We start from the raw sequence: 10,840 nt of genomic DNA, 5'->3' as shown, positions 1-10,840 counted from the left end.
AAATAATACAAATCAAATAAATTTCCCCAGAGATAAAAATATATTTTTATGCTTCTTTAAACATCTAATTACTTTTATGCAGTCTGGATTATTTTAATATTATGTTGCATATTTCTGATTTATGGTCTTTCTTTTTTTTTTTTTTTTTTTTGAGACGGAGCCTCGCACTGTCACCCAGGCTGGAGTGCAGTGGCCTCGCTGCAAGTTCTGCCTCCTGGGTTCATGCCATTCTTCTGCCTCAGCCTCCCGAGTAGCTGGGACTACAGGCGCCCGCCACCACGTCCGGCTAATTTTTTGTGTTTTATAGTAGAGACGGGGTTTCACTGTGTGAGCCAGGATGGTCTCGATCTCCTGACCTCGTGATCCGCCCGCCTCAGCCTCCCAAAGTGCTGGGATTACAAGCATGAGCTGCTGTGCCTGGCTGATTTATGGTCTTTCTTTTAATGCTGCTATGATTTGTCCTGTACTGTGTGTGCCTTTCAGCTTGAGCCTTTAGAGGACTGCTTTTCATTATTCCTAACAGTTGTTCTAAGGGAGCCTACATGCTATGTCTACTTTAGCCTTCCTGCCCGTTCAGCTGCTGGGTTCAATAGGCTTTTTCCACTCTAGTGGGTGAAAACCCGGAAGTCTCTGTTTCATCTGAGCTCTAGTCATTTATTGGGTTACTATCCACCAATGGAAGTTAATTCTTTGATAGCAGTTTTTTGCTTACTTTATGAAGTTTAATTATTTTTACATTTCTTAAAATGCATCTGAAGGCCAGGGGACCCTGTGCATATATGTGGGGCCTTTTCTCTGCCTGGCTGCCTCTTCTCTCCTACTCTGCTGCTGATACACCAATCATTTCAGTTGTAAGATTTGAAATCAGTGCCGCGAGACCAGCCTGTTCTTCTTACCACTTGAGGTATAGTCTGGGAATTGCTTCAGGCAGAACACCAGGGTGATCACAGGGCTGGCCTCATTCTCACTCTATCTCCGGGATCACAGTCATGAGCGGCCTAATTTCTGGTGTTCTAAAGAGTTGTATTTTATTACTGTGTCCTTTCTCTTATGGTTTATGGTGAGAAGACTTCTACTACCTCTTACTCTATTATTACCAGCTACAGTCACAGTCTGTTTCTCAGAGTCCTTTTTTCCCCTTAAGTTGTAAATCTTCTAAGTCTATCCAAGCCCCAAATTTCACAGTTTTGAAAAAAAGAAAAAAAGAAAAAAAACTCTTGTGGTGAAATCCAGTTCCTTACTTGATTGCCCTGATTAATGTAATCCACGACCCACCTGATCCAAACAGTGTCGGGGTGCTGGAACTAAGTTTGATACAGAGACCCCAAAGGGAGGAAGCACCTGCACAGGTGAGCACAGTTCCCAAAAATTCTTCCCTGTGGGTTTCCTTGCCCCAGCCATTTTTTCCTATCCAAGGAGATGTCCGATGTCACAAAAGACATGATTTTGCAATGTTAAGGATCATTTCCAAGTTTCCGTTTGAATGATGTCACCTATATTATCATCCTAAACAAATAGCGTATTGTACTATCCAGAAGTAGATTTTCTGGGATGCCATTTTGGAAGACTATTTCAGCCATGGGTAAAAGTATGGTCTGTTTTCTGGTGTCTTGTCTCTGGAACAAGATATATAGAGGCTGCAAAGTCTGTCCTATTCCTATTGATATCCTCAGGCTGAGGAATAAAGTTGGGCCATTCTTTTCTTAGGAATCGCTCCTGTGTCAAACCCACCTGCATTCCTCAGTCCATGAAAAATGACTGAAGTGCAGGGAAGTTTTGCCCTCCCAGTCAGGACACTGACATCAAGAGGCCACATAGACAAAGTGTGGCAAAGTGGTGACCGTCTTTGTGGGGCGCTTCATGCCCCAGTTTGGATTTAGTCCTCAGAAAAGTCCCTTCTGTGATGGCAAACGAGCTCAATATTTCCATAAATGTGTCCTTGGCAGGGGTTGCCTGATGACTGGCTTTGGACCTAAAGGGCCGGGATGCTCCATCCATAAAAAAGCAGACTGAAAAGGATGTATTTTTCCACTTTCTTTTTGAATTTAGAACTCAAAAGAACTTTCATAATAGAGACAAGCATCTAAGAGATCAGCTCTGTTGTTTCATTCATGTTCTCAAGTACTTCAAAGGGTCTGGACTTCTGAGATACTCAACATATTCCCCTCACCAGTTTGGCAGTGACGATTTCAACCAATAAAGCTTCCACCAACATAAAGGGGGTGCCTCCTGCCCCCAGAATGGCTCAGGTGGTCCACGCTACCAAAAGCTCACATTCAAAAGAAGCCGTTTTCCTCACTGGGTATCACCTGCAAATGCAAACACCACAAAGTCACGTGGTCTTGTCACAAAATGGCCTTGATTGAGGGAAGATTACAAGAATGGCTCTGCAAAAGCCACAGCTTTTCCACCCTCTCATGCACCTCACAAGGAGCAAAGTGAGCAGGGCTGGGGGCGGTGGGATGGATGTGGGTAAAGAGCCATCCCTGGAGCTGGTCAGAGAAGCAGCTGGCTTGGTGCCTGCTGGGTCCAGGTGTTCACACTGCATCCCTGCATGTCTACATGCCTGACCCCCATTGACAGCCCTGCGCATCAAGGCCTCATGTAACTTCCTTGGTTGAAACACTACACTCGTGTTGTCACACACACATGCTGGGAATTGTGTTTGTCCACACGGACTCTGGAGAGGGTGCCTGGAAGCTTGCCCCGATGTCTCTCAGACTCTTCGTCATGGGCCTCTCTTTCTGCTGATGTTTAACGTGTGTGATCACATTACAATAAAGCAACAAAAACCACAACTAGGAGAACAGCTTTTATGAGTTCTGTGAGTCCCGAGGTTTGTCATGGAGCCTGTGGATGGTCTTCAAAACCCAACACACCACGATACAGGTCCTGTTTGCCAAAACTAGTTGTATCCATTTCCTATTGCTTCTGTAACTAATAGGGTGCCCTAAAACAACAGAAACATATTTTCTTACAGATCTGTAGGTCAGAAGTTTAATGCAGAACTCAGTGGGGGTAAACCCAATGTGTCTGCAGGGGTGTGTTTGTCTCTGCAGTTCCTAGATGAGACTTTTGTCTTTTCCAGCATAAAATGGACTAAAACAACAGAATATTCTGAAATATCACACAGGCCATGGAAATAACCATAGGTGAAAGAATTGCCTTGATATGTAAAAAAGATTTAAATGCTAAACTTATGTGCTGCAACTAAAGCATTGTGGGTTTTTTTGTTTTTGTTTTTGTAGAGATGGGGATCTCCTTGTGCTGCCTCGGCTGGTCTTGAACTCCTGGCCTCAAGCAACCCTCCTACGAGGGCCTCCCAAAACATCAGGATTGAGATTACAGACATGAGCCACCATGCCCAGCAAAAGCACTGTTTAGAGATACAGTTATAGTTATATATGCCCCTATTAATAAAAAGACAGGTCTCAAATAAGTAACCTCAATTTCTACTTTAAAAATCTAGAAAAACAGAAAGGCAAACGAAATATAATGAATGCAAGCAGAAGGAAGGAAGTGAAGATTAGAGTAGACATTAATTAAAGAGAACTCTAAAAACAGTTAGAAAAATATCAAAACCAAACGTGTTTCAAAGTTTAACAAAATTGACAAACCTTTAATTGGTCTAATACATAAAATGAGAGTTGAAGAAAAAAATCACTCCAATATTAAAAAAAGTAAAAGGAGAAGACATTACTACCTACCTTTTATAAAGAAATAAAATAGTGAAGCAAACTCATGTTAAAAATTAGGTAACTTTGATGAAAGGGACAAATGCCTCATAAGACACAAACTACCAAAACTAACTCAAGAACAAATGGAGAATCAGAATCGACAAGTTAGGAGACTGAATTAGTAACAATAATAATAGTAACCTCAAAGAAAAGCTGAGGCCCAGAGAGTGTCTATGTTTAATTCTACCACACATTTAAAAAAAGAACAGTCATTAAATCTTTAAAAGTTCACTGGAGGCTGGATGCGGGGACTCATGCCTGTAATCCCAGCACTTTGGGAGCCTGAAGTGGGAGAATTGCTTGAGCCCGGGAATCTGAGACCATCCTGGGCAACATGGGTGAAATTCGTCTCTACAAAAAATACACACAAAAATTATCCAGGCTTGGTGGCACGCACCCGTAGTCCTAGTTATTCAGGAGGCTGTGGTGGGAGGATGGCTTGAGCCCGGGAGCGGGGTGTGGCAGTGAGCTGAGATCACGTCACTGCACTCCAGCCTGGGTGACAGAGCCAGACCCTGTTTCAAACAAATAAACAAAAACAAAAATCCAAAAAGGTTCACTGGGATACATATATTTAAAAAGGCAGATCATAACAACTGTTAGTAAGGATATGTAGAAATATACTCGAAACATTGCAGGTGGGAATTTTGAAAAAGAAAGCCACTTTAGAAAAAAGTTAGTACTTAACATGTTAAACGTAGAGTTATAATGTGACTGAGGTTTCCTAGGTACATAACTCAGGGAAATGTGTGTGTGTGTGTGTGTGTGTGTATGTGTGTGTGTGAGTGTATCAAAATGTATATCATGAGTGCCTAATAGCAACAAAGTGGAAACATATTAAATATCTAATTGGGTTTATAAATGAATAATCAAAATGTAGCATATCCATATAATGGAATATTGCTCGAAAATTTCAGAAGAATTTAGTACTGATATTTTATACAATGTGAACAATCTTGAGAACAGTATGCAAACTTTAAAAAGCCAATCACAAAATAATGTATGTCAGATGACTTTATTTATGTGAAATGTCAATAACAGGCAGATCCATTAAGAAAAAAAGTAGATGAGTGTTTGTCAAAATCTGCAGGTGAAAGGAATGGGGACTGATGCTAATGTGTATTGGGCTTCTTTTAGGGTGATGCAAATATTCTAAAATTAGATCATTGTTATGATTGCCCAACACTGGGAATATTATAAGAAAATTGAACTATACATAGAGTATGAGAATTTTATGCCACAAGAAATAAATCTTAATGATAATGTAGCAAATGGCTGACAGACAAAACACTGTTATTTAAATTTACATTTGAAATCAATTTTCTTAAAAGTTTACAAAGTGAAACTGTCACTTCATGGAAAACAATCCACAATGTTTATAGGCATGTCAAAATTTCAGCTCACAAGCAAAATTTAGAAAATGTGTTTCCTCACCTATGAGGTTGATATCTTGCAGATATTTACATGTTTTCCTGGGTAAAAGTAATACTCCTATGAAGGAATGTGAGTTTTTAATCCTGTCTTAGAAGTTACTACGGCATTATTTGGAAGAACTGCATAACTCAATGTAACAGTATTTTTCAAATGATCAATGCATAATATTACAAAATCATGTATGAATAAAAGATGTATTCAAATTGCAGGAAAATTCAATTCAATTGATTATAATTCAATAGAATCCAAAAAGTTTATTGATATTATTTCTGATCACATGGCAACCAATATTTAAGAATCTTCCATTAGTAAAAGTTTGGTGCGGTATTAAGAGAAATATTCAAAATTATCTGGAAAAGATATTAAGATACACTATTAGAACTATATTTCTATGTGAGGTCACCTTTTCAGTGGCCTTAGGCTTACATCACAGTTCCTGGAGGGCAGGGAAAAGAGAGGACTGACCTGATAAGTGTTCGATAACTGATTAATAGAAGCACAGGCTGTTTTGGAAAATACAGTTTGTTTTATGAAGATATTTGGATGTACGCCATCATTTTTATGACCTCTCTGTATTTGGCACTATCTGACGGGTGTCATTGCCTGTATGTCCCTGGATGCAGAATCTCCTTCTTGAGCGGTCTGCGGTGCTGGAGCAGGACTGGGCCTAACCCTTGCCCTGAGCAAGGATGTTCATCTTCATCCTTAAGGTGGAATGGAGAGCTGTTGATGGAGACTGACATAAAGGCAAAAAGACAACCAAGATTCTAAAATATGTGGTTGTTTCAGTGATTCCAGAGATATCCTGGATGCTGAGGAGTCCAAGTCACACCATTCCATCCTGTGCTGTGTCTTCCAGGGCAGTAGACATTGCCCTCAGTTCTGAGGGCTGAGCCCCCGCAGGAGGCTGGACCAGCCAGGAGAGACACAGAGACCTACAAGCACAGAGCAGGGTCTACTGTGTGGTGGGCAGAGCTGGGAGAGAGACCCACAGGGGCCTCAGGAGCCTGTGCCTGGGTCGTGTGTCAGGAGAGTGAGGAAGGGGGGACCCAAGGCAGGATGGGGTCACCCATAGCCTTGCTTTTTAGGACCCAAAGAGAAGGCAGAGCTGTCTCAAATCTTTTTACAATTCTGCTCAGGGAGCAAAGGACAGGATCCTTCATACAACTCCGCATTCCCATCTGATTTTTCTGGCTCTTTTCTGGATTCTGTTCTATGAAACTGTCTGTGATAAGTATAGGCAGATCATGAATCATGGACCCTAGGTCCCCAGAAAGACCCTGACAGTCAGTGACAGGAAGCACAGGTCAAGGAATAAGAGATTCCCCAACATCAAGACTATTGACTCTGCATAACCTCACAAGATCGGCCCAACACACCCCATGTGTGCAGAAACATATGCCCAGTCTGTATGTGACAGGCCAAGGCAAGGAATGGAGATGATCTACAATATTGTGAGAATGGTTATCATAGTCACTGCATGAGAAATCATGGATGTGAGTTCCACTTTTAAGCTTTTGGAAATGGAGTTAGTGATCCTGAAATTACACTGCACCCTTTCTTAGAAAGGGCCCTCTATTTCCTGAATTCTGAGCAGTAGGTAAGAGGTCTCAGGGTCCTTCATGGGGGGTGGGGGACAATCAGAACCATATCACCCAGGTGCACACTGTAGGTGACAGCCGTCTGAGCCCAGCAGCAGTCAGCTTCAGGCCTGCTGCACTCACACTCTGTCCATCAGCCACAGAGCAGCACATCCTGCACCTGCTCCCCCCTCTTCCCTAACTGAAGTTGTCATCCCTTGGCTCCTCCTTGTTACATGTCTGAAAAAAATGACCTTCTGGATTTTAAAACCAACATGTCACTCACCCATTTCTCAGAAACAGGGCATATGAAAATTGATTAGGATTAACCCAGGGTGATATGTCAATTGATGCCTTTAAAAAATTCAATTTCTTTGTCGAAATGTCTACCTTATCATTCACTGCAAACCTATTTTATAGGAAGACCTTGTAGTCAACCTATTTTAAAAAATGGAATGAACTGTTATCTTAAGCACATTGATTGTTTGAAAACACAAATGGGAATACAGAGAAATAAACTGGGAAAACATTATTCATTTATTTAATATTTCTTTTATTTCCCTTGTAATGTTTTGTCATTTTCAGGTTATAAGACATTGATTTTTTCTCATTTTATGATTAGCATTTTATATTGGTGTTATTATAAATGATATTGCTTTTCTGTTATATTAGATGGTTCATTGCCAGTCTATAGAATGCAATTCCCCCTGCATGTTGGTGTAGGATGATTAAAACCGTATTGAAGCTCTCGGGACAGAGGATTTGTGAGTCACTCCTGGACTCTGAGTGGGGTATGGATGGGATCAACTTGAATTCTGCCAACGAATCCCATGGAATGTTTTTGCTGTGGTGGGGTTGGTGGTTTTGTTTTTGTTTTTGTTTGATTGGTTTCTTGTGTTTGTTTTAATCTCTGGGCAAGAAATTTCCACCTGGGCAAGGTGAATGAAGTAAGGACGTAAGAACAATGCATCAACCTAAAGGTTAAACTTAAGAAAAAAGATAAACATGGTCAGATCTATTCTTCTGATGAAAATCAGGGGCTAACAATAAAAGTCACCCCTGAGCTCCACTTGCCAGAGCCACCAGCAGGGTAACTGAGCAAAGTCCAGATAGAGGAAGGGAGGTTTTGTTTGTTTGCTTTTGTTGTTGTTGTTGTTGTTCTGAGACGGAGTCTCGCTCTGTCTCCCAGGCTGGGGTGCTGTGGCGCAGTCTCGACTCACTGCAAGCTCCGCCTCCCAGGTTCACGCCATTCTCCTGCCTCAGCCTCCTGAGTAGCTGGGACTACAGGTGCCCGCCACCACGCCCAGTTATTTTTTTTGTATTTTTAGTAGAGATGGGGTTTCACTGTGTGAGCCAGGATGGTCTCGACCTCCTGACCTCATGATCAACCCGCCTCAGCCTCCCAAAGTGCTGGGATTACAGGCCTGAGGCACCACACCCAGTGAGGAAGAGAGGTTTTTGTGTGATTTCGCCTTGGGTCTAGAACACTCTGTGAGTCTTACAGCTGTCACGTCATGTAGTATGGTAATAGTCAACCTTGTCCTCAGACTGCAGCCCCGTGATGTGTGGAATTCCTGCACTGGAAAGAGCACTGTTGGATCCTGAGGAGCAGGTGGGAACCCCAGAGCCCTGGTGCTTATCTGAGTCTTATTTGAAATTCAGGAGATGCCTGGGAGTGCTCCCTGGCTCCTGTTGGTACCTCTGTATCAAATAGTATTCAACTTTGAGGCCACTGCCCAGGGTGCAGGGGAGTGTGGCCCTTGCTCCCAGAGATGCAGAGAGGGAGAGAGGCTGAGTCAGCACCTGCTGGGAGAGGGAGCCTGCAGACACAGACACAGCACAGTGGGGAGCAGGGCCAGGCTGTAGCTGCTGGGGGATCTGAGCCATGGGGGGCGGATCAGGCTGGGGCCACCCTGGGCTCAGAGCCCAGTCTCCACTCATGCAGTGAGAGAGGAGCAAGAGGAGGAGAGGAGTCAGGGCCATGCTGGACACAGTTGCCTCTGAGGCCACAGACCGGGGCTGGGCTGCCCCAGGCCTCTCGTATGCCAGCCCCGCCGTGCCCACAGAGGAGGGGCTGCCCATGCAAATGAGTCCCCCCATTGCCTCTGCCCCAGGTGCACTCACAGGGTTCAGGCCTTTGGACAGGGAGGCTGGCGTGAGGCAAGAGTTTGCCCCATGGGTGCGGCCTAGGAGAAAGCAACTGCTGGGACCACACAGGCCCTTGTTCAGGGGACTCTGTCAGCTCCAGAGGGGACAAAGCTGCAGAGTTCTCAGAGGAAGCAGTGAGTTAGTCCGGGGCGTCTGTCAGTTCAAGCTTCCCCAGCTGTGAGCACCTGTCCCGCAGAAGCCGCTAGAGAAAGTCTCACTGCACCCCCTGCCGGCCTCTGGGTGAATTTCTCCTTTCTAATGGTCCGGAATCTCCCCTTCCCTTGTCTCCCTGACTCCAGGATTCAAATACGTGAGAGGAATCCCTAAGGGGAATAAGGGAACTGTGGTCCCGAGGCAGCCGCCCCTGAAATGGGGCCTCTCTCTAGGGATGGTGGCCCGGTAGGGAGGCCCACGTGGAATCGTGGCCCAGGAGAAAGCTTGATCTGCTGCAAACCGGGCACACAATGCCTGAGCTGAGTGCAGAGGGGCGCTCTCCACAGGGACAGCTCAGAGGAGGAGGCGCTTGCTGGGGATGCTTAGTGGGACTAGGAGTTCACCGAGAGTGAAACAGATCTTCACACAAGGGAAAACAGGCCACGGGGATGCTCAGCCCCTTCCAGGGCAAGGCATTGAGACTGTGGGCACTGGAGCCGCGGCTGCAGGTGTAGAGGTGGGTGTGTGTTCCAGGCCTCCCGCAGGGAGGATGTGCGGGACCCTCAGGTGATTCTCCTCCATCTGCTAGGGAGATGCTGTGCCTATTATCAGTTCTCCTATGAGAGACTCAGCTCTGGGGAAGTTCCAGGACAAGTTCTAGAACTTGGGACAGGAGACCTTGCAAGGGACGTTCCTGGCCATCTGGAGGAAGATGACAGCAGAGGAATTAGGGAGGGAGGGGAGTGGTATGTGTCTCAGAGGTGGGGGACAGGGACAGGGACAACTGAACCGCAGGCTGTGGCAGAGGAGGAGATGGTCCAGAGTGTGTGGTAGGTGGAGGGTGACTTTGAGAGAGGCTGTGAAGCTACCGCTCACAGGGTTGAGGCAGGTGGAGAGCATATCTGAGGGGCTGCAGTGGGTCTGGCTGTACTTTTGTCACATTGTGGTCATGATACAACAGTGTGGGAACATGTTAGCATAATTTAGAGACAATCAGGGCCACAGGCTTGCTTTTGTCTTCTAAAAGTGTAATGCAGGTGTCACCCACCAGACAGAGGACTTGGAATAAGTCATTCATTCATTCTTTAAACACTTATTTAAGGAAAGCCTGACATTTCAGACACTGGGGATGTAACAGAGGTTTGGGGACAAGGCCCAGGCCACTGGAGCAGGAGGAGCTGGGCAGAGAATGGGAAGGGAGATGACCCCAGAGCATACTCCAGGATTGGAAACTTTCTAATGTCCCCTAGAAGAATTGACTCTAATTTAGAGTAAGGGTTATTCAAAGATCTTTCCCTCCCCAGCATGCAGCTCGGGCTGAAGGGGCATCTCAGTGGCTGCAGGGCCTATGGGTGGCCAAAGCTCCAAGACACCTCGGCTCTGATCTCACATGGGGCCCAGGTGGAAGAGCAGGCAGTGGGGAGAAGGGCACAGCCCCTGTCCCAATTGAGGATACAGCAGCAATGCTGGTGATGGTGGCCATGGGAGTGTCCCAGTCAGACGTCCCTCCAGAAGAACCTGCAGGAGGAGCAGAGGTGACTGATGCCCTCCTTCCCATGGGCTGAATCCAGGCAGTGAGGAGCCAAGGGGTGGCCACAGCCAGGTCTTCCCGCAGGAAGCAGGGATCCTCTAATGGGCACCCCCCATGTAAAGATCTGCTCAGTCTGCTGAGGCTGTTTCTGACCTGCCTGTGGTCTGGGGCTCTTCATACCCCCCTTCCCCCACCCTCTGCTTGCACAGGGGTCAGAGCTATGAAGCGCCCTTCCTATGCCAGTTCCTTCCCCATGT

At 45.4% G+C, this 10,840-nt stretch overlaps 1 protein-coding gene across 1 annotated transcript in view; it reads right to left on the bottom strand.

The window, feature by feature from the left end:
• Positions 1–9,709: 9,709 nt before the first annotated feature.
• Positions 9,710–10,840, bottom strand: part of LOC105537717 (gamma-glutamyltransferase 5-like) — a gene marked incomplete at its 5' end in the record, with an annotated part of 30,671 nt that continues 29,540 nt past the window's right edge. The window contains 1 exon segment of the mRNA XM_011977353.1: positions 9,710–9,754. Within this exon segment, the coding sequence (XP_011832743.1) occupies positions 9,710–9,754 (45 nt within the window).

Source organism: Mandrillus leucophaeus, unplaced genomic scaffold, assembly GCF_000951045.1.
Source record: "Mandrillus leucophaeus isolate KB7577 unplaced genomic scaffold, Mleu.le_1.0 Scaffold1797, whole genome shotgun sequence".
Taxonomy (NCBI): domain Eukaryota; kingdom Metazoa; phylum Chordata; class Mammalia; order Primates; family Cercopithecidae; genus Mandrillus; species Mandrillus leucophaeus.
This window is presented reverse-complemented; position numbering and strand designations above follow the sequence as displayed.